The sequence below is a fragment of the Xenopus tropicalis genome, chromosome 4 (genome assembly GCF_000004195.4).
Source record: "Xenopus tropicalis strain Nigerian chromosome 4, UCB_Xtro_10.0, whole genome shotgun sequence".
Taxonomy (NCBI): Eukaryota; Metazoa; Chordata; class Amphibia; order Anura; family Pipidae; genus Xenopus; species Xenopus tropicalis.
The window spans coordinates 75,174,611-75,199,461 of record NC_030680.2 but is presented as its reverse complement, the minus strand read 5'-3'; the positions used below and the strand labels follow the sequence as shown (position 1 = coordinate 75,199,461).

General features: G+C 39.2%; 1 protein-coding gene across 3 annotated transcripts in view; it reads left to right on the top strand.

The window, feature by feature from the left end:
* Nucleotides 1-24,851, top strand: part of mtss1l (metastasis suppressor 1-like) — a 68,306-nt gene that overhangs the window by 19,631 nt on the left and 23,824 nt on the right. For 2 of the 3 annotated variants that reach the window (XM_031900833.1, XM_002931687.5), the window contains exons 2-7: nt 14,755-14,816; nt 18,886-18,959; nt 19,192-19,276; nt 19,395-19,486; nt 20,191-20,265; nt 22,648-22,656. In XM_031900833.1, coding sequence (XP_031756693.1) covers nt 14,755-14,816; nt 18,886-18,959; nt 19,192-19,276; nt 19,395-19,486; nt 20,191-20,265; nt 22,648-22,656 — 397 coding nt within the window. The remainder of the gene's footprint in view (nt 1-14,754; nt 14,817-18,885; nt 18,960-19,191; nt 19,277-19,394; nt 19,487-20,190; nt 20,266-22,647; nt 22,657-24,851) is intronic. The other variant, XM_004914043.4, reaches the window with a different exon arrangement.

Here is a 24,851-nt window from a genome sequence, read left to right as displayed (position 1 = left end):
TTGGCCTGTGTGTGCCATACTTTGCCTGCCCTACCCTACCCTGCCTGTTTGTGCCATACTCTGCCTGCCCTACCCTGCCTGTGTGTGCCATACTCTGCCTTCCCTACCCTGCCTGTGTGTGCCATACTTTCACTGTGTTTGCCATTCTTGGCTGGTTTGTGCCATACTTGGCCTGTGTGTGCCATACTCTGCCTGTGTGTGCCATACTCTGCCTGTGTGTGCCATACTCTGCCTGTGTGTGCCATACTCTGCCTGTGTGTGCCATACTCTGCCTTCTCTACCCTGCCTGTGTGTGCCATACTCTGCTTGCCCTATGGTGCCTGTGTGTATGGCACACACAGGCAGCCTACAGTGACACAATGCTGGCACTGCTCCTACAGTCTGCACAATAACTATATATTAAAAAACTTTTTAATTGCAGTACCACCTCAGTATATGTTCTTTTTGTAGTGTGCAGGGATTATTTGTGGGTTTCTACTGCTCCTGAGGTGTGAACAGGGGAACAATGTGGGTGATTACAGCCTGAGCCTGAGGTGTGAACACTGCAGGGGGTGAACAATGCAGAGATTAAAAGGTGTGAACAACACAGGGGATTACATATTTAAACAATACAGCCTGATTACAGCCTGAATCTGAGGTGAGAACCATGCAGGGGGGGCCAGTTAATCACAGTACTGATACCATTTAAAGCTTACACAAGAGTAAGCCATCAAAGCAGCCAGACAGGTGGGGGGCCACACAGAGGGGGGTCGCGGGCCGCATGCGGCCCGCGGGCCGCCAGTTGGACAGCACTGCCATAGACTATAAGGAAAGGCTAATAAAGAGTTAATCTCAAACTGCAGGCATACCTTCAGTTGTCTCAATAGTGCCCTTAAGTCTCCCCATATTTCACCTGTTCAGAAGATCAGAAGCCAAAGAGGAAGAAAAAACGCTGAGCTGGGTAGAGAAGATTCCCATAATGCAATGCTCCTGCAAAGACACTACAACCAGATCTATAGTTAGCACATGCGCACACAACCCCCTAGCGTCTGGTTGCTATGGTGACGCAGAAGAGGAAAGGGGGTCTGGTGGGCGCAGTTGGCTCCTGATGTGTGCACAGTTTGTGTTCGATCAAGACGTAGTGAGTGGTGAGCAGAGCGGGGTGGGGGGGGACTGGTGGGCGCTCCTGAGATGTGCACAGTTCATGTTTGTTCACAGCGAGCGGTGAGCTGAGCGGGGATCAGCGGGGGGGGGGGGGGGCGGTTACCTATGGGCGCAGTCGGTGTGTAAGCCGTGCGCTCCTGATGTGTGATGTGTTTGATCACAGTAAACGGTGAGCGCTTGTGTTTGATCAGAGCAATCGGAGCGAGGGGGAGTGCTGGTTGTGGCGAGTTGGTTGGGGACATATGCGCAGTAGAGACGGTAAGGGAATGGGCATCCCTTGTTAAAGATGGCGGCGCCGTTCACTGAAACAAGTATGTAGTTTGTAGTAAGTGTATCTCTGTAAATCTTTCATTAGGCAAGCTAGAAATATAGCGTTTTTACACAGCAATAGTAGTACTATTTAATAGTGTGGTTAATAGATTTTGACTTTTCTTGTCCTTTAAGTCTACTAAAAAAATAATTTAAACAGTAATTAAACCCAGTATTATTATTTTGGCTCCAATAAGGATTAATTATATCTTAGTTAGGATCAAGTACAAGGTACTGTTTTATTATTAGAAAGAAAAGAGAAACCATTTTTAAAAATGTGAATTATTTGATTAAAATGGAGTCTATGGGAGATGACCTTTCGGTAATTTGGAACTTTCTTATTGTAGGCAAAACAAATAATTGAGTTTATTTAATATTTAAATGATTTTTAGTAAATTTAAAGTATAGTGATCCAAACTATAAACTATGCGTGTCATTAAATGCTGGGGGCTTACCCACTGTGCTTGTCATGAAATGGTAGAGAGGGGCCACACACTGTGCCTGTTATTAAATGCAAGGGGGCCACACAATGTGCCTTTTTTAGAATGTAGGGGACAGGGCTGAAACTAGGGGTAGGCAGAAGAGGCATGTGTCTAAGGGACTAAGTTAAGGGGACACTGGACACATTTCTTTTGCCTGCCTACGCCTAGCTCTGGGTAGCTCTGGCATTTTCCCTATCATTACATTGTGCGTGGTGGGGGTCGGCCCTGTGAGGGCTTGCCTAGGGAGCTGTTATTTGGTCTAACAAGGGGCTTCAAACTGTATTGAAAGGGGCCTCAAACTGTATTGAAATGGTGGGCACCACAGTCTGACTGTTATGAAATGCTGTTGCACCTAGTGCTTATTCACTCCAGATGTTGCCATTCCAACAATTTTAAAAGTTTGTGTGGTACGTGATGTGGCTTGAAAGTGCATGTGACCACGACCACCACGCTTTGCATGGTGTTTCATTATGTTCCTCCTGTAGTTTTCAGTTGATGGGAGGTATTTAATTACTAGCATTAGCACAATGTAAAATCCATACCCAAGAAATATAAGATATGTTTTGTGATTTTTCTTAGACATGCAAGCAAGATTGTCAGGCCAGGGTAGGCATCTTCTTTATTCTGTACACTCACTGACAGGTGCTAGGTGCTTCCTAACTTCCATGGGAGAAATGTCTGCATCGGATGGGTTGCTTTAAGACTGCTTTATTGGCAACTATGTTCAAAGAAGTGAGAATATGTCATGCTGTAGCAGCATGATGGTGAATTCTAATGTCACAGATAGGCCCTGTGTCCACACACCATAACATGTTTCCTTTACTGAACGAAAATGTCCATCAAAATGATTAGTAAATTCATATCTGTCAACCCTTTATGCTGTTGATACCTCGTCTTGGTCATCTAATTTAGAAAGCTGCGAATGTTAAAGTCATACAACAAAGCCACAGTACACACATATTTGTAATAAATCCTAGCCTATTCTAGCCTATTCTAGTATATTCTAGCCTATTTTAGTATAGTCTAGTATATTGTAGCCTACTGTAGTTTGTGAGGGCCTTGTTCTCTGTTACTTCTTATTCAACAGTATGTTTGTGGCCGTAAGTTTTTACTGTGGTTTTTAATTGATAAACATGATCAATAATATATAATCAGAAATAGTCTTATTAATTTAACTTTATTGTTTCTTACACCAGTTTTAGGTTATGTGGCCAATCTATATACCAATCTATATAACAAAATGTCAGTTTTCAGAGCTGTTGGAGCAAAAGACTGTTGCACTGTTCGCTAACACATAAATAAATTAACCAGTTATAAATATTTCCCTTTTTGGGTAAACAGGCAATATGACATTTTGGTTGAAGACCCAAAATAATGAGCTGCGTCTCCATGTTATAGTTATTACCATGTATTTGAGTAATGAATTATAATTTTTCATGTGCAGCCTTAGCAGCTTCAGTAGGAGGCTACTGATTTACTCCTGCTGAGGTCACTAGGGAGTTTACATGGAGTAGACACTGCAGTCAATGTTTCTTTTATCATATAATCATTGGATTAGCCTTTCAGCAAAATGGGCCTTCTTTCTTATCTCAAGAGAGCAGTTGTGGGTAGGGGAGAAAATTGATTTATTGTAGAGAGATTAAGAAACAGAGGCTAGCACTGAAACTATAATTAAAGGGCCAATAACTCCAAAAACTGATGTTTTATATACCATTTTATATTATAATGTTTTATATACCAGTTTATATTATAAATTGATCAAATATACATTATAAATATAATGTACTTCCAGGTACAGTTTTTTGTACCATGTTAGCCAGTTGAAAAAGTTATAGGGTAAAACGTTTAATATGTACAACAAAAGTGGGTTAAATCTTTATTGGCTAACTTTCATTGTCTGGAGACAGAATTAAATTTAAGGCATGGATTTATCATTAATTACCTACATTGGAAACTGTTTAAATAAAGAAAAAAAAAACATCCATGCAGACAACAAACTACCATAGTAAATATAATCTGTGCCTGGTCTGGACCCACTTGAATAACCTACCTCCTCATATACAGCAGCATAAAAAAGTGCACCAGAAGACAGACACCTTTTCTGGAAAAAAATCTTGGCCTTTCTATATTTTTAAACCTTTTGTCCTATTAATAATATTGGCACCTTTGCCAGAAGTTAAACACGAACAAAGGGGGCGTTTAGATGGCATTGGGGGTAGGGCTGTGATTTTGGACATGGACATGATGATATCAGAAGCGAGCACATCAGCAGGATTATGATGCTAAAGTGGGGTTATTGCACCATTAGATAAAACTGGTTGGATTTCCGTACAGTTTTCTTAGTGTTTTAAACTGGAGAGAAAGTTTTGAACTGGACAGCCCTTTGAAAATCTGGGATGTCCAGTACCAAACCACATGGGTGGCAACCGTATATCTATCTATAGTCTGCCTGATGAGTAAATCCAATCCTTTAATTAACGGTATGGGATCTGTTATATAGAAATGCAGCAATACTAAGTTTAAAAAGATTCTAATTTATCGATTTGTTTTTTTTTGTTTTTGTAATAATAAGAAATTAACTGTACTTGATGATGACTAGAGACTATAGAGACAAGATATTGTTTTCTTTTTCTAGAGAAGAGATATGAGCAGCTTAGCAATTCAGCAGCTCTGTACTGAGCACTAGTAGCCTTGAGGGGGGTATATTATTTGTCAACTGTGGTGGAACTGTTGCTGCTGAGCAGTGACAGTTGGACGCTACTGTCAGGTAGAAGGAGGAGCTGCAGAGCTATATGAATGCTCTGGCTATTTTTGTATGCAAGATTTTCCTACGTCAGTGCTTTTCATATGGTCTGCGTCTGCCCACATTTCAAAACCAATGTGTGCACCCAGGCCGACTCAATGGTTCTGAGTGCAGGCAAGGAAGAAGGCTGATGCCAGCGTTTTTCTGCAGGTTGAGAATCAGCCCCGTGTGGCATCAGCCTTAGAGGGAGACGATGTAGGGTTAAGGCAGACTTAATATTCAAGCCCTATTTTGTAGTTAAGAATTGGGTCATGGCTCTATTAATTTATATTATGGAAAGGGAGAAAATGCCAGTGGAACACAGAATGATATTGCGCTGCCAGAACTACACTCTCTCACTGGCTGCCGACTGTGACTGCAGACTATATGCTATGGGATGGTTGGTTACTAGACAGTTATGATTATTATTATGTTCTGTAGGTGCATAGGTCACATATAAATATAATTTACACTACTATTAACTCTGTTAGCCAATTTGACAGTTATTGAATAGCTGATATGCAAATGGAATGATTTTGAATAGTTGCTGATAGACTAGGGTTGCCACCTGTCCTGCTTTGACCTGGGGTGCCCGGTTTTCGGACAATTCGGGCAATCGCCGATCACTGTGTCATAGCCCCGCCTCCACGACATACTGGCCCACCTGTGATTGGACAGCCCCGCCTCTTCCCCCACCCCTGTGATGTCACCCCCTCCGCTTGCCCGGCTAAGAAAGCCAGCAGAGGTGACAACCCTATGATAGATGCCCTGTATGTACAAAGGTGCCTTTTATACTTTTCATAGAAACGACGGCCGTACCGACCAATATCTGAATGGGCGACCGATGCCTGAAATTGGGCAGATATTGATCAGGCAGGTTAAAAGATTCAGTCGGATCAGGGACTGCATTGGCTCGTTGATGCGGTCCCCGAACCAACTGCCCCATTGCCGCCATTATAATTTGATTGTTTGGCCCCGATATCGCCCACCCGTAGGTGGGGAAATCGGGTGAAGATCCACTTGCTTGGCGACCTCGCCAAGCATGCAAATCTTCATGTGTATGGGCACCTTTACCTTCAAAATGTGCACCATCACTAGTCCCAATGTGATTTATTGAGTTAGGCCTGCAAAAAAATTGTGAAAGCTGGTTTATTTATATTGGGACAGTTATTTGCTAAACTGCTTGTTTGAGCTGGGGCAGATTGTAATAAAATGATAATGACACTCAAAGAGGTCAGTGGAGCTTCTAGACAGTCTGGGGCCTATAAAAATCTTTTGGACAGCCACATCCGGCCTCTGGACCTTCAGTTTCCCTGTATGCAGTTATACAATCAGTTACGCAGCCTTCTTGAGACCTGGGAATTTCCAGATTAGGGATCTTTACTTTATTTACACTGCCATATGACATTGCCATGGCGGAAAAACATTCTGGAGAGCTGCTTTCTGCATATTAGATCCTATACCTGTATCAAAGATCAAAATGGCAAACATAAATGGGTTTACTAATATCCCATGAATGCATTATTTATCCTTTCCTGACAATGACGTTGGTTCTACATTGTTGGAAAGGAAGGTTCACAACCTAAGCCAGGAAAAGGTGTGCCAGGAAAGGGCTCATTACTGTGCCATTTTATATATTCAGTTCATATATATTAAGCGGCTTTGTAGTGAGTGTATTTTTGGCTTCCCCACTGGCTTTTTCTGCAAAGTATTTTTTTAATTATTTCCTCTGTAAGTACCCGATATCCATATACACATTTTCTATCTATTCTACGCTTCTGTAACACTGATTTCTCCATCCAGCTGCGTTTGTATCTAATTAGATATTTGCATGAAATATCTTCTCAGCTCTCCCCCTGCAATCTGCACAGGGAGTCATGGATTTAACCCATCACTAGCAACATGCGAAGGAATTTCCTCTGTACAAGATCCCTAGAGCCATTCATCTGCAAATGCACCCAGTGCCAGCAACCTATGAATGGCCAGTTCTCTTGCACAAATTGAATAATAAAATACTTCCTCTCCCAGTGACCTAGTTTTTGTGCAGCTGTCCTCTTGTGATCCCTTGAAGGTCAGAAGGGGCATCTTCAATAAAATGTCCCATACAGTCACTGAAGGACAAAATATAACGGGGAGTAATATGTTAAAGGGTACTGGCAGGATTATATTGTTCCAATAGATGTTCCGACAATTAATCAAATGCTCGGAGTCAAAAATAGTGAGGCTGCACCTCATGAGTCAGAATGATTAAATGGGTTACAAGCCTGTCAGATGGAAGCATGGCTTAGAATGCAAGTCATGTACAGAGGCTGAGCGAACTGTGCAACCAGCAGCGTAAGTCAGGGAGATCTGTTATGCACAAAGGAGATCTGTTATGCACTACATTTCTGTGTACTACTGAGGGTCAGATTTGAAATAAATTGACCTTAGAAATGCTTGGTATAAATGGGATATTGATCTGGGTGCATGTTAGGTGTTTAAAGTGCTGACATTTAAAAGCTGTCATAGAAAAGATTGCTCCTATAATGATGTAGGCATTGTGCCCACCAGAAACAGCTTCGTTTGATTTTGCTCATGTGTTGCTGTGGAAGTTCCAGTCCTGATCTGCATTTATCTGATGAAGCCATAAGCCACCTCAAACAGCTCGCTGCAGTGAGAATCACTTGCCCAATAGGAGTCTCTGCACCCATTGGCTTTCATTTTCCCACAAGCCCACAAGTACTGGGAAATGTTGCTTCCTCTCTGACTGGGCATTGAGAGCAGTACATAAGGAACAGGGCCGCCGCTCCCTATAAGCAGAGTACTCAGTCTGCATAGGGCACCAACTCCCAGGGGGGCACCATCCCAGCTGCTCCAAAAAAAAAACATTTTTATATATTATAACATACCCCCCAACACTGTCCCGCTGGTTTTTAGCGCATCCCGCTGTCCCGGATAGTTCAATCAATCTATGGGGGCTATTGGGGGTACTTACTGTGGGGACATTGTCTCTGGGGGCAATTGGGGGCACTGTGTGTGGGGCCCCTATAGTAGGTGTTTTTTTTTAATTATTTTATTTTTACTTCCGTAATATTTGGGGGAGGGGGCACAAAAGTAAATTTCTGCTTAGGGCACCCATTTGGCCAGCAGCGGCCCTGATAAGGAAACATAGAGCATTTTTATAACTTGGTGCAAGCACATTGGTTCTTAGGATTCACAGATAGGCTATTAGATTGATCTTAAAACAGGGATTCTTAACCTATGGATTTTTACTCAAAAATGTATTGCTATACAGTTTATAGTGATTCACCATAATCTCATTTAATAGAATAACTTTGCCTGCTGCAGTAGTAGGCATCGTTCCTAGATCATCTTGGGACCTGAATCTGACACCCTGGAAAGTGGCACATAGGGCCTGCTACAGCATTCTAGTGGAGTACTACATTTGTCAAAATGCCTCTAATTGCTTGCTGAAGTGGCGATAGGGGATTTTTGCCTTCTGTGTTTATCCACTAGAACTTGTGTCAAGAAAATGCCACAGCATTTTGTAGCTTAATGCAGTGCCTGCATGTGCCCTGCACTCGGGTGATTACTGATTGAAAATACCAGTGAGCATTTTTTTAGTTCCTTCGTGAAAGTTCCAGCCAAATACTGAACCAAATCCTAATTTGAATATAGAAAATTAAGACAATGAGGGGTCAAAGAGAACCATGTGCAGTGCGTGCAGCAAAAAAAAAAAACAACTTTATGTGACAAAAAGTCATATGATTTTAAGGATTCGGATTTAGTTCGGCCAGAGGCATGGAATTCTTAAAGGAACAGTAACACCAAAAAATGAAAGAGCTTTAAAGTAATAAAAATATAATGCACTGTTGCCCTGCACTGGTAAAACTGGTGTGTTTGCTACAGTAACACAACTATAATTTATATAATAAGCTGCTGTGTAGCCCCGGGGGCAGCCATTCAAGCTGGAAAAAAGGAGAAAAGGCACAGGTTACATAGCAGATAATAGATAAGTTCTGTAGAATACAATAGTGTTTTATCTGTTATCTGCTATGTGCCTGTGCCTTTTCTCCTTTGAATGGCTGCCTCCATGGCTACACAGCAGCTTATTTATATAAATTATAGTAGACTTTCTGAAGTAAACACACAACTTTTACCAGTGCAGGGCAGCAGCACATTATATTTGAGTTACTTTTATACACTTTCATTTTTTGGTGTTACTGTTCCTTTAACCAAATCCTGGATTTGGTGCATCCGTAATGGTTTCCTTCAGTTTCCATTGAAATGAGTCAAGGGACGATTTCATGTGTTTTGTGCCAATTTTTTTTTTTTTTGCATACCCCAGAATACATACTTAACCAACAGATGCTGTATTTTATATCATATTAAGTTGCTTATTAAAGAATCTCACCAAACTGGAATATATACAGTATCAGTAAATGCTGCCCTTTTACATCTTTTCCCTTGAGCCACCATTTTTTTTTCTTTTTACAAAAGGATTTGGCCGAATCCTTAAAATCACGCAACATTTTGTCATGTAAACATGGAAATAAAAAATTTAGGCTCTGTTTAACCCAATTTACAAATGCAAATTAGGACTTGGATTCAGTTTGCTATTCGGTTAAATTTTTTCATAAAGGATTCGGGGTTCGGCAGAATCCCAAAATAGTGTATTCCATGCATCCCTAGTGCTCCCTCAGAGATCACCTAACAAAAAATAATGCAGAACTAACTGTAACAGCAAGTGTGGGAGTAAAATACAGAACCTTGTCCATTAATTTGGTTTATCTTTGGAATCTACTCACTTTTTTGGCTAGAGACACAGCAGGAAGGGTGTGCAAAGTGCTGCTGCATTAAATGGTTGAAACCACCCCTTCATTTACTGATTTAATTGTCTAGTTTATTGGCTAACGTATATATATATAACGTATATATAATATACATATGTATAACTGTAGAGATTATGTGGAGCACAGATGACCTGTTAATGCGGTGCATTTAATGCTAATGTCTCATGACACTTGCCAGAGGTGAATTATCCATTAGAAATGCCAGCCTGGTGTTCACTTATAAGATACTGGATATTTTTATTAGTATATCAATCTATGAGGTACAGGATCTATAATGTGGAATTCTTGTTGGGGTTTTTTAGATAAGGGATTGTTCTTTCATTTAGATTTCCATATCTTAAGTCTGCCAAAAATGTTTTAAACATTTAATCAACCCAATGGGATTTCATTGCCACCAGTGCCTGGCCAAAGACAAGGGTGCACAGGGCAAACCCCTGCCCTTAATCGCCACTCCCCCACAGTGGTGCAATGTTGGGGGGGGTGGGGATAACGGGCAGGAGTGCTGAAGCAATGCTTGATAGTGGCGAGCAGGAAGGCCCTTGATGCCCCTCCCCCTGCGCTGTGACAAGCGCATTGTACTGTTCCCTCAGCTGTCCCAACAGCTACAGTTACAGAAAGCGAACTAAGGGTAAGCAGAACACATACCTGCCAAGTGCCCCCACTCTGTTACACCCTAGGCATGTTCCTCCTCTGCCTACCCTGTTTGCCACATGTATAGCAGCTAAGTTAGGATAATTTACAATTTAATTTAATTTTGCAATTTAAGTGCTATTTTATTACTACAGAGAAATGGAAATCATTTTTAAAATTGCTGGAATGTAATAAGCACTTTCACTAAAATAAGGGCCTGTCCTGTCTGGTGAAACCAGTAACAAAACGAAAGCCAACAAGAGTGAGACTTTAAGCACACTGTGTGTGTTGGAAGACCTGGACATTTGTGCTACATTAATAGAGTTGTGCTTTAGGCAAGGTTGAGTGGACATATGAGTTTTATTTGTGTTGACAATGCTTGCGTGTGTAACATTTGGTATAGTAAGAAATAAAACCTCCAGTTTTCTCCATTCGTTTGTCAAGATCTATCTCCCTGAGTGAGAAGGGTTTATTCAAGCATGTTAATTTCATGTCAAGCGTGTTTCGTTGTATGCCGCTTTTATGTTACATTGCAGCATGCTATGTATCCAAGTTGAGCATATAGTGGCCTATAATTGTACAGTATTATAATTTCATTGGTATGACTATCTTTGTTTTGACAAAGGGCCAGGAGAAGCTCTAAACGACAGGCAGACCACTATAATTTGCCCTGCATTGTGAATAAAGGGGTTTTTAAAAGCTTCAGAAATGTTCAAAATTGTGAGTGTCGTGGGTATCAGGTGAAAGATGGCAAGAGATGAATGAGCACTGAGTGTAATCTTCAAAGGCTGTTCTCACTGCTACTAATGTTGCTGTAAAATCAGTTGGTAACACCTTTTACATTAACTATACAAAGGCTAATCAATTAGCTATTTGAAAGAGAAACAAATTATTCTTGTGGTGGGTGACTAGCCTAATTCTCTGCCTGATGTCTGACATGACCCTAGTATGGCGGCACAGTGTAATGGGAGGGGACAGGTTTGGAGAAGTGTGGGTCAAAGATTTGCTGATTTGTGCATCACTAGTGTACGCAAACAAAAATGGGGAACAGTTTATTGTGGGCAGATGAACACTTTTAATTAATTAGAGCTTTTATCAGGACAGCATTAAACAAAAGATTATAGGAATTGCTTTTATTGTGTACAACACATGGTACATAGTACTGTGGTAAACAAGTCAGTTTGTATGTTACATGTTCCTTTCAACTGGATTCATACTTTGTAGCCTATAAACAAAGAACGTTTAAAATGTATCTTAGTTAATTTCATGCACTAAAATGGAAGCTCCTCTAGTAATCTTAAAAGCAACCCATGTGCCATCAGGCTTAGTTGAAGATAGTGAGATGTTTCAGTTCTCTATTATCTAGGTAAGCTTTCCACTGTATGGTCATTAGTATGCAAACAAATACTGATACAGGTATGAGACCTGTTATTCAGAATTCCCTGGACTGGGGTTTTTCCAGATAAGGGATATTTGCGTAATTTTAATTTCTAAGTCTACTAAAAATAATTTAAACATTAATTAAACCCAATAGGAATGTTTTGCCTCCAATAAGGACAAGGTACTGTTTTATTATTACAGAGAAAAAGGAAATAATTTTAAAAATTTGAATTGTTTGATTAAAATTGAGTCTATAAGAGATGTCCTTTCTGTAATTTGGAACATTCTGGATAATGGGTTTTTTGGATAATGGATCCCATACCTGTATTCTGGGTATATTACTGTGCATGAAAAATAGAAAGAAGTCACCCCGCTTATGTGTACATTAGAAAGAATAAGATAATGAACTGAACTTGTTACTAAAACAAGGCTAAGTCTGCCCCTTGTCTATATCTACACATGCACATCTTATTTCTTAGCAGGCTTTTTTGCTTTAATATTTGCTGTGTAGCAGACCCATAGCAAGGTGTCGGTAGCTCAGCCAGATTATTTGCTTAGTTTAAGCTGCTAGAAAATTTTCCAGATTCCTATGCTATTCTGTTTCTTTTAATCTTTGTAATTCTCTTTGCTTGATAAATACATTTTAAAGACTTAATTAATCCGGAGTTTAACCGTTCAATTTCAAGCTGCAAAATATGGCTGAGGTTTTTGTTATGATAGAATATATAGTAATAATAAAATATTATGCTATTATGAGTGAAGACTTGCTGGGATTTACAATTGCAATACACCTTGCTTAAATAACACTGACAATGTCCCTAAAAAGCAACTTCTCCTCAAAGCAAAGATATTGAGTAAAGGTGACTTTGCCCCCAGTGATCAATGAAGGGAAGCTGTGTAGCCCCTTTTTCCCCCCAACACCACCTCAAACCCTCTAAGGGACAACAAGCTTGAACTAACTTCCTTCACTACCACAGCAGAAGGCTGGTTTAACAAAGCCTTAAGCAACTAGGCACTAGTGGATACTCGTGTGTAAGACCTACCTATTGCTCTTTACATGTGATAATAAAGCTGTGACAGTAAATAATGAAAATGTATAAAACTTATAAACAATCATTAAGAAGTTAACAGTATGCAATATATAACTTCTGTAACGTGACTGCCCATGAGATAACCGTTCAGATTGTTTGCTGATGTAGATAATGTACAGCTATGATATACAGAATGCTCGGGGCCTAGGGTTTTCCAGATAAGAGGTCTTTCCATAATTTGGATCCCCATACTTTGTCTACAAAAAATCATGTAAATTTAAAATAAACCAGATGGGATTATTTTGCCTTCAATAAGGATTAATTATATATTATCTGGGATCAAGTACAAGGTATTCTTTTATTAACGCAGAGAAAAAGGAAATCATTTTTAAAAATTAGAATTATTTGATTAAAATGGTGTCTATGGTAGATGGGCTTTCCGTAGTTAGAAATTTTTGGATACCAGGTTTCCGGATAATGCAGCCTATGCTTAGCACAATAATAGTAATATAGTCGTAGAGTATTATAGAGTATTATGTAGAGCAGTGCTGTCCAACTTCTGTGGTACCAGGGCCGGAATATTTTCCGGCCCTCTTTGGTACCGAGGGCCGGTTGGTGCTCACCAGCCTGGGTGTGCCCTACTCTGCCAGACCTATGCTGCCTGTGTGTGCCATACTCTGCCTGCCCTAAGCCCCATGTGTGCCATACTCTGCCTGCCCTATGTCCCATGTGTGCCATAATCTGCCTGCCCTATGCTGCCTGTGTGTGCCATAATCTGCCTGCCCTATGCTGCCTGTGTGTGCCATAATCTGCCTGCCCTTTGCTGCCTGTGTGCCATACTCTGCTGGCCTATGCTGTCTGTGTGTGCCATACTGTGCCTGCCGTGCAGGGGGTGAACTATGCAGGCACTAAAAGGTGTGAACAACACAGGGGATTACAGCCTGCAAGGGGCCAGTTAATCTCAGTACTGATACCATTTAAATCTTACACAATGGTAAGCAGTCACAGCAGCCAGACAGGTGGGAGGCCACAAAGATGGAAGACGCCAGTTGGACAACACTGATGTAGAGTATTATAGTAAGACTGAGAAGGCCCAACCATTGGACAGCTTTACTGCATAGGCCAAAAGCTTTGTTGGTGCCAGTGTCTTCAGGTTTGGACCTGGAACAAGGACACAGTACGATTACAGAAATTCAGTGCCAATTTTTTTTCTGGAAAGTAAGCAGAAATCTTACAGACGTTGCTGCAGCAGTTAGGGTCTACACATCAAGAGCTGTATCACATAATCTGTATAAATGTAAAACTGTACTTCTTCTGTACTTCTGAATTCTACATTAATTAGGGATGCACAGAATCCAGGATTATAAAAGAAGTTGGGGAGAGAAAAGTGCTTTATGTTTTGAATAGTCCTCCTTCTGCTGGTTATAAATACAGGTTATAAAAAGTTTCAGTTCAACTAGAGCAGTGCTGTCCAACTTCTGTGGTACCGAGGGCCGGAATTTTTCCGGCCTACATGGTGGAGGGCCGATTATGGAAGCCAGTTTTGACCACTCCCCTTTTTTTAAACCACACCCACTTGAATCCACACCCATGTTTTCACATGACCATACCCATATTAATGGTGGTAGTACAGCAAAACAGCACTGATCTAGAGCATTAATATACATAAATTATACAAATAATATATTGTTGAAAAAAATTTGCTTCATTGTGTACTTACTGCGCTACATCTTTTGTTCCTCTACCATAGTAACCTTGTTGTAAAGTGGTTCAATACTTTGCTTGTATAATTGCTAGGTATAATGGAGATTCTACATATGGCAAATTGAAAAAGTGCTGTTTTGATTTGTAAGTAAAACATCCGCATACAACAGCCCAATGTACAGGATGTCAAAGTACTTTAATTTTCCTATAATACATATAGAAAGATCTGTGCCAATAAAAATAAATACATAATAAGCAGCAAGGGGTAAGAAGGTACAGAGTCATTCCTGCCCAGGGTAATTTGGGCTGATAACATGTTTTATAAGTACGGTGAAATTATTTAATATCAGTAGAATAATTTCTGTGAGCCAAGATTTTGTGACTCTTTCCAAATTCTACAACTGGAATCCATTTTGAATGTTACTTATATCTAATGATTGCATTATCTCTATCTCTTTCAGAATTCCTATCCCATCTGGGAGGATTTTAGTTCAAAAGCCACAAAACTACACTCCCAGCTCAGGTGAGTTTGGTTTTGGTTTTAATGCGATTCTATAGCCCATGTGCAGATTTCTCATATACTGTTATTTATATGTTTTATGGATGCATCTTATTTTTGGCAAATTTGGTGCAAATTCCTTTTAAAAGATTCAGCCAAATGCTAACCAAATATGAACCCTTACTTGCATATTCAAATTTGAGAAAAATTAAAAATTGTTCCATTCATGCAATTGGAGTTGGGTTCCCCACTTACGTGAGCTTTTGGTGGGCTTGTTTCTAGTGCAGCCTCCAACAATAACTTTACTACCTATGTACCAAGACTAACCAAGGCACCACCATGCTCCACAGCAAAGTTCCCTGAGCCGATTTATGTTTATCCAAGAGGTTATTATACAAGAGGTGCATTGACCACGGCAAAGGTTTAGCTTTTTTTGTCCTTTAAAGGGGTTGGTTTACCTTTGAGATAACCTTTAGTATGTTGCAGAAAGTAAATATTGTAAGACAATTTAAATTTGTTTTTTATTTTTTATTTATGGGTTTTTCTTATCTTACTTTTTGTTCAGCAACTTTCCAGTTTGGAATTTCAGCAGTTGTCTGGTAATTACCTTAGCAAGTAGGGAGTGGTTTGGATGAAAGACTGGTGTACTTATAGTAAAGGACCTGAATAAAGAAATAATTAATAAAAAAGTAACAATAAAATTGTAGCCTCGCAGAGCAATAGTTTTTTTTTGCTGCTAGGGTCGGTGACCCTCATTTGAACATTGGAAAGAGTCAGAAGAAGGCACAGTATTCAAAATCAATAAAAAACAAATAAATAATGAAGACCAATTGCAAATATTAATACTAGCCATTCTAAAACATACTCAAAGTAAAAATTAAATATTAATCACTCTTTAAAGTCAGTAATGTAGCATTTCTATTCTAGCTATGAGACACATTACACACGAGACAACAATATTTTGACATCTTGTCTCTGAAATGCTGAATTTTTAGTTCTTTTTGTACTGTTGTTTTAATATTAATAGTGAATTGTTGCCATAGCTATCATCTTAGCCAATAAATGCAACTTCTTTCTATAATTTTTTTTTTAATTAATTTCAATTTTTAGTTAATGAACCTAACCTAATACTATATTTGTACCTGTCTTATTTATACACATCAGATAAATATGTGAGTTGCATGCTTGCCTTTCTTTTATTTATGTTACCTAAAAAATATCTTACACTGTTGGACGAGCCCCCTGTAATGATCTAGAAGTTGGAATTTTCTGTATGATCCCCACTATACAGAATGGCCATAGGATTTGTTATTATGAGTGAGTTTAACCCTTTACCAGTAGAGCATTTACATTTGTTATAGCCTTACAGCATCCACCTATACATGTACCAGAGAGTCATATCAACAAGGCTTGGTTATGAGTTCCAAAAATGTGTCTAATTTGGACAGTAACCCTAATGCACTGACAAGCTGGAGCAAATACAAAAATATATTATTTTGCTTCACACCTGTGCATTAATGGCTATTCCTTTGATTTCATGAATAAAGTTCTCATTCACTTTTGGCTCAGTGTTATCACCTTCTAAGGCATTTCCACTGCATTTTAACACTTTAAATGCTTTCTTTCTGGCCTTACTGCACATAGTTTATATAAAGAACATTGGTAAATTATGTTGTCAAGATAGCTGTACCCGACTTGACAGATACAGAGTTATTTGGTAAAATAAGCCTAAAATTGAAACCATTGAAATGCATGGTAATCATAGTGTTTACAGAAGCTAGTTTATCAGACAGGCTTTGCTTGATGTCAAATCAGCCAGTGCTGTTGATTTCAGTCCAGTCCCCACTTTGCCATTGCTGTGTTCACTAGCTGATAGCAATGAATGAAGCACTAACCACCAGCAGCGATTCTCAAGGGAACACTTTATTGAAGCTCTGTTGGCCTCTGCTTCAGTGTTTTTTTCCCCTTTACATCGGATTTATTTATTGTTGAATCTGATGAATAGTGTGTCTTCTTTTCAAAATTGAACTTTACATTGTAGTAAACATACAATTCTTGCATATAAAACATCTGTCAACAAAATTAGGTGTGCTTTTTTGCTTCCAGTTCAACCAAAGGACCTGTTTTTAATCCAACAGCAATGGATAGATAAATGTCTCATGTAAAGGGTTGTTGGTGTTTTTGGGACCAAAACAATCCATTTCCAGACTGGTATCTGATTAAAGCTTGTTCAGATATCAATCAGGCAAGGTGGAAAATGTTACTGGACTGGTCTGTGTATGCAGTGTGTGACCAGCGGTATCCAGTGAATTCTGGGCTGATCTGATCATTTACCCAATGGAGAAACTTTTAGATTAGCTAGTTTGAGCCCAGCCCATGTGGAAAGCCAAATCAACAACAATGTGGTCATTGTTAAACCTAACTAATGGAATGGATCTGTACATGTATGGTTGGTTCCGTCCACAAAGCTTTTGAATCCTGAAAGGGGTAGTTAACCTAGTTAACTTTTAAAGGAACAGTAACACCAAAAAATGAAAGTGTATAAAAGTAACTCAAATATAATGTGCTGCTGCCCTGCACTGGTAAAAGTTGTGTGTTTACTTCAGAAAGTCTACTATAATTTATATAAATAAGCTGCTATGTAGCCATGGAGGCAGCCATTCAAAGGAGAAAAGGCATAGGCACATAGCAGATAACAGATAAAACACTATTGTATTCTACAGAGCTTATCTGTTATCTGCTATGTAACCTGTGCCTTTTCTCCTTTTTTCCAGCTTGAATGGCTGCCCCCCTGGCTACACAGCAGCCTATTATATAAATTATAGTAGTGTTACTGCAACAAACACACCAGTTTTACCAGTGCAGGGCAACAGTGCATTATATTTTTATTACTTTAAAACTCTTTCATTTTTTGGTGTTACTGTTCCTTTAATATGTTATAAAATGTCCAATTCCAAACAAATTTGCAATTGGTCTTCATTATTGATTTTCTTATAGTTTAAAATTATTTGCTTTCCATTTCTACATCTTTCCAGCTTTTAAATGGGGTTGCTGACCACGGCAGCTAAAAAACTATTGCTCTTTTATCGTTACTTTTTATTCTTATCTTTCTGTTCAGCCCCCCTCCTATTCATATTCCGGTCTCTCATTCAAACTGCTGCCTGGTTGCTAAGGTAAACAAGACCCTAGCAACCAGATAGTTGCTGAAATTCCAATCTGGAGAGCTGCTGAACAAAAAGCTTAAATAACTTAAAATCAACAAATATTAAAAAATGAAAACCAGTTGCAATATGTCTCAGAATATTACTGTTTACATCATACCTAAAGGTAAGATAAAGGTGAACAACCCCTTTTAATTGCTTTTTAACAATTAGCTTTTAATTAGTACTGAGGGAAAGCTCCACTTTTATGGTGTCTTTCCTGCACTGAAATCCATTTTTCAAAAACGTAAACAGATTTTTTTATATTTAATTTTGAAATTTTACCTGGGGCTAGCCATATTCTTAATTTCCCAGGGTACCACAGCCATGTGACCTCAGCTCTGATAAACTTCAGTCACACTTTACTGCTAAGCTGCAAGTTGGCGTAATATCACCCCCCTCCCAGCAGTCGACAAGCAGAACAATTGGAAGGTAGCAAGATAGCAGCTCCCAGTAGATATCAGAATAGCACTCAATAGTAAGAAATCCAAGTCTGGCTTGGGACTCCTCCAGTTACATGGGAATAGGAGAAACAATAGGTTACCTGAAAGCAGTACTAATGTGTAGCACTGGCTCCTTCTGAAAGCTCAGGCACAATGCACTGAGATGGCTGCCTATACACTAATATTACAACTAAAAAAATACATTTGTTGGTTCAAGAATACAATTTTAAATGGTAGAGTGAGTTATTTGCTATGTAAACAGTGTAATTTAGAAATAAAAAGTGCACCATATAATCATGACAGAATCCCTTTAACCACTTGAAAGTAAATGTTGTCCAGTTTAGCCTTTTTCTACCAGCTCTATTTTTCATCCCAAAGCTTTCCTTTATTTACTTTCCATTTGTCATCTTCCTTCTTCTCTGCCTCAATGTTATTTACTTCCTCTCTCAGGACTACAGTGCTGGCTGCTGTTGCCTTTCTTGATGCCTTCCAGAAAGTGGCTGACATGGCGACCAATACTCGAGGTGAGATTAATGTCACAAAAATCTGCACGCTTCTGTTTAACAAAGGAGCCTAGAGATGCATTTACTACAGTATATCCTCTCTAACTTCTATTGTAAATTTTCTCTGGGCTCAGATAGTCTTAGACAAACAGTAAAGAAACATCAGGTTCATAGATAGTAGAAGTGAAGGAATATTACATTTAATTAATACAACTGTAATAGCTTGGCAGAAAATACCCATGTTGCTTTGCAGGAGCCACCCGTGATATTGGATCAGCACTCACCCGGATGTGTATGAGACATCGAAGCATAGAGAGCAAGCTAAGGCATTTCACAAAGTAAGAGACTGCCAGCAGAATCTCTGCAGCAACTTGACTTTGCATTTTACTCCCCACTGACACCCTAAAATGGCTAAATGGTCTAAATTATGGTACTAATGTGTTTTCTCTTCTGCAGTGCTCTCATGGAAAGTTTAATAAATCCACTTCAAGAACGAATAGAAGATTGGAAAAAAACAGCAAATACACTGGATAAAGAGCATGCCCGAGGTAACATAAGTACGGTAGACTCCAAAGGACCATGTTGCCCCCTTTCCTGTACCGCTGAGTCTGCCTGTATGTAGTAAGAGAGAGTAATGGAAATTCCTGCATCTTATGGGGATAAAACCATTTCTTTGAACTGCTTGTACCAGTATTACTTTATTTTTTTGGTGCAAATTATATTCTCTCCATCAGAGTTACCAAGAGGCCATTAATTTCCAGGGAGAGTCCCTGCTTTTCAAAATCAAATGTCTTTTAGTAAATCTATGCTGATTTTCTACTTTTAGTCTATAACTTATTGCAAAGGAATGGCTATAACACAACTGAATAGTTCTTATCATGACCATTAAACATTGCAATAGTTATTGATAATGTGGAGACTTGCAGTGAAGTGTTGTGGTGACAGTGCTGATACCACTACAAGTACCTGTCTCTACATTTTCATTAGCTATTAGTTAACTTAGCCTTTACGATTGAGGCAGTGGGACAAGCAGAGGTGAGGGGTTCCTGTTACCGGTACCCATGATACAAACCATTACACATTGCAGGTAGGTGTCACACATTATAGTCCATTTAGCCTAATTCTCATAAGGCAGAGTTCGGCAATGAAGTAACATAGTAAGTTAGGTTGAAAAAAGACATACGTCCATCCAGTGTCCTTGAGATTGTGAACTATGTGAACTTATGATCCTTCTGTGTCTCTCTACTTGCAGAATACAAACGGGCACGTCATGAAATCAAGAAGAAATCGTCTGACACTCTAAAGCTACAGAAGAAAGCTCGCAAAGGTGTGCCCTGCATTCACTCACTCCCCTCACGTACTCACCAGCCCACAAGTGGCACATAATTGCACTCGCCTTGCATACTAGTTCTGGCTAATGATCAGGTGACCAAATAATATTGTCCCCCTCTGTCACTCCCCCTTATACACACAGGGCATCAACTTCAGGGCCATAAATAAGGTTGCCACCTGCACTTCACAATTTAGCACTTGTTATTTCTACCCCAGAATCCAAAATAAGAGAAGGGTAAGAGCTTCCCTGGGCAAACAACTCCAAAATTTGAACTTGGGAAAAAGAGCAACATATGGCCATTTATTTCTTTTGAACATGCTCTACTGTAGTTCCAAGGGCTCGCAAGACCAGCATAATGGCAGACCTCCTATTCCAATCCAAGATCCCCTGAGTTGCCAGCCTTCTGCACCATGAGCATGTCATCAATAACTATGGAGAATATTTTGAACACTGGTGTTTATAAATAAAGCAATTATTTAAGGGATATATCCTACTGTATATATTGTATTATAGTAATCATGCCCACTATGCCAAATTGTAAGATTTATTTGATGCACACCACTATGATATAAAAGGAACAGAAGCAAAGATGCCTATATCTCAAGACTGTTTTGATGTCCACTTTGACTTAGGAATTTACCAATTCACTACTTGAAGATGCCTAAATAAATCAATAAATTGCTGTAAACAGTTTACATAGCCATTTACCTAAGTGCTGATGTTGGAGCACAAAGTGCTCTGGTTTGGTGGTGGTTTATGTGCTCTTAAAGTGCAGTGATCAATAGATTTATACATATTTTCTTTTGGAATAGTACTGTAATCTAAATTGACAGCCAGATTCTGCTAAGAGTTGTATGGCTATTTTTATGCATCTCTTTGAGACCAAGTGTCCAAGATATAAATATGTTGTGGTCCGGTTTTGAATGATTCTTTTTCCAGATTTTTGAGTGCCTACTTCAACATATCTTCTTACACCCTTACAAATCGGGGTATACAACTAAAGCTGGAGTTGGACTACAGATCCCAGTATAGGACAGACATCCCCAGTCTATAGGGGACACTAGACGATAGGGCTCATTTACAATGGGGATGCAAATTCACAGGCAGAGGTTCAACACCTGCACCCCAATCCAGAGTAAAAAGCTTTCATATCTTCTCTTTATCATCTAAAAAGGGTTAGGATTATACTCCTCTCTCTGATCAGTTCTGTGCAAAGGCTAAATATTGGCATGTTGACAACTGGCACTCCTTTTTAGCTGTTCAGTTAAAATGTTTATGTACCAGTGAGTGTTATTTAGCTGTGCAGTATTGATGGACTGGTAACATCTTGTGTGTTTGCTTTAAAACACAACCAGCTTTTTAGCCATGAGGGCAGCCATTCAAGTCAATTAGGGCAAAAAGGCACATTTTGAATGGAAATGTTTATTTTAACTGGTCCTTTAATGGTGGAGAATTTCTCTGCCACAAATTGTTCCACTGGCCATTTCCACATGTGATATACGACTTACAACTGCCTCATTTATTAAAACACATTTGCACATGGCAACTAATCAAATTATTGTTTTAGTTGTCCTATCTTCAGCTGACTGTACAAAGCATTAGTGACTAATTGCCACCAATATCTCATTTGGCCATATGTTCATTAAATATGAAATGTATTTGTGGGGCTGTGGTCTCAGAGGAAGCAGCCTTTGTGGTCTGTATATAAACCATCACCGTCACATGAGTTTACCGTTCATAACCAAAATTGAAATTCCTATAAATTATTGAATAGTGAATAGCCCAAACAGCTTATATAATAGTCACATTGTATTACAGCTAGATAAACCGTGCTCTGTATATTCCAAATACAGTACATGCATTTCCCTTTTATCACCATTTAGTCATGCTTATAGGCCAAGCCATAAATCACTTGCTAGGAGGTGACATATAGACTGAGACACAGAGCATAATACACAGCAGCTCCTGAAGCCAGTATATTACCTACAGCACCACAATATAACCTGGTTACTGTTATATTTAGTTCTCAGTTGATACACTGAGAACATGGCCATTTTATTACATCAGAATAAGATTAAATGCTTCAGCCTATCCTTAACTTTCCCTCTTAAAGACTCACAAAGTTTTTAACTCTTTCCTGCTTGCCGCATGCAGCTCTTTTTGTTAACTACACCTCTGCCACAAAACTGTACAGTATCTGGAAACCCTTTCATTGGGATTTTTCATGTATCCCTATGTATAGCTAAGCACTGGAAGTGGGTGAGGGGAAGGGTTTGCGTTGTGAGTGTAGAAATTTATATTTTTCTTCTTGCTTGTGCCATCTCTCATATGTATCTCTCCTTTTTTCCTTCTCTTTTCCTCATATCTTCCCTGTAGAAGTTCTTGGTAAGTAAATGATTTACTATAAATTTTCTTAAAACATTTTGGAAACAACTTTGACAATCTCATTGGGAAGTAATGGACTGAGACTAACCTTTCCTCTAGAACATAAACACACGGCCCAAGTTCAAGCTGCAAGCCACATTATTATGAGGAAAGAAAAACAAGCATTAAAGTATATCAGCCCTTCTGCCATTTGACACAAGTGCTAGATTGAGCTTTGTGATGTCTTTTCACAGGCTTGACTGAGAGTTATTGAGAAATGTGATTGTGCTTTATTTCCCCCTATCACTATAATCTCTGTTATGGGAAAAAAGACTAGACTTGACATAACTTGCAACAGTGCAGCCTTTTATTTCCACATTGGCACAGTGACAAGAGCTGAGGGACCTAAATTCATTACGACCCCTGTTCATTATCAAGAATGAGGGTGCATACGTCAATAGAATGTATTTAAATGGCGTCATTTGTGTGTTAATAGTTTACCCAATCAAAGTCTATGTCTTTTTAAATATATTTTAATAAATAAAGCATTCTTAATTTAGTTTTTGTATATATTTTTTATTACATATCGGTGCCTCCATGAGCGTATAATGTAAGTGCCTCGAGCCTTTTGAATCATTCTACTTTTCTACGCAGACTGTAGACTGTCAGATCAGATTTATTACAGACTGTCTTAAAGGGACAATATACCCTCCTTTTCAACATTGGTGCAGTATATTGTTTGCTCTACCCAGTGCAAAATTTAAAATTGAAGGAAGTTAAAGCCACTTCTACTCAAAGATTAAAGTCAAACAAACCAGAAGCCACCCTTTTTACCAGTGTGGAAATATGGTGTATACTGTCCCTTTAAGCAGAAAAATAACATCCCTTTCATATCAGTAGATAAAAAGGGGAGTTACTGCCATCCCTCAGCTTTTGCAGGGTTACGTCAGTAGTTCCAGGGCTGGAACTAGGCGTAGGCAGAAGAGGCACTTGCCTAGGGTGCAATGGTGAGGGTGCTAGGCATTTACCACTTCTGAAAGTTAGTAGCTTCTGGGGATCTCTGCCCTGTTTGCTGTCCCACGCTGCATTCCTCCACCCCAACATGTGTCAACCTTCCACCCCACCCCCTTGTGTCACCTGGGAACGCACACGCTGATGTGCCAGGCGAGGGTGGGGGGGCAGCAGGTGAGCACATGAATGACTTGGCCTAGCGGCGCTAAGTAGTTCTATTAAAGGCTCTTATTAGTAAAAAGTTGATACATACAACATGCTTAGCTTTTGAACTGTGCAGTTCTGTGTCACAGAGACTCCCATATATAATAAACATGCAAAAAATAAACAGTTGCTAAACTTTAGATGTAGATCTTTTGACATTCATGTGGAAAAAAAGTGCAAACAATTACATCCTCTTCAGAATAACCCAAAAATAAGTTTGCATTTCCCATCATTCAGTGAAAAAACCTATGGGGACCAAAGAAAGACACAGCATAAAGGAAGGCATTACCCAAATAACAAAAAAAGCACCCTGCAGAATCACAGAATGTGACACTTCCACATATAAAGACCATAGTTTACAATGTAAAATATTATGTTTTTTTAATCCAGTTCAGTGCTTGTCATTTAAGACTATTAATTATTTGGGGGTGTGCTCCAGAATGGGAAAGTAGTGGACTTTCCCATTCTAAAGTCTAATTTAATCAGTATTCAGTTGTCCTTATAAGAAAGCTTGACCCAAGAAAGTGTAGCTTTCTGTATTGTTTCCCCAGTAACCCACAGAGGTGTCTAAAGGTGAAATAATATGTGGAAAATAAATCTAAATTAAAATGCCTCACAAAGGCATAGAAATAATAGCAACTTATTGAAAAGTGCACGGGGAGCAATGTGACATGTTATATGTCCCCTGTTTTCAGTAGTATAATCAGAATAGGTATGAGAGGTGTATATCCATTGTAACATCAGATTTTACCAACCCAGTCGGCTGCTGTTAGTATACAATATGGAATGAGCTGGTGTTTATGCATAACTAAGTGTCAACATGATATGTGATTTTGTCCATGTTGAATCAGCCATTACATCTGCACTGTATCCTGTTCTGCAATTCTTTTAATAACTCTTCAGGAAATCCATGCTCAGCAGATTTAGACTGCATCTGGACTTATCTGTCAGCACAGAGAGTTCTCATTAACAAAGTTCCTTTCTCTCTTTAATTGTATTTT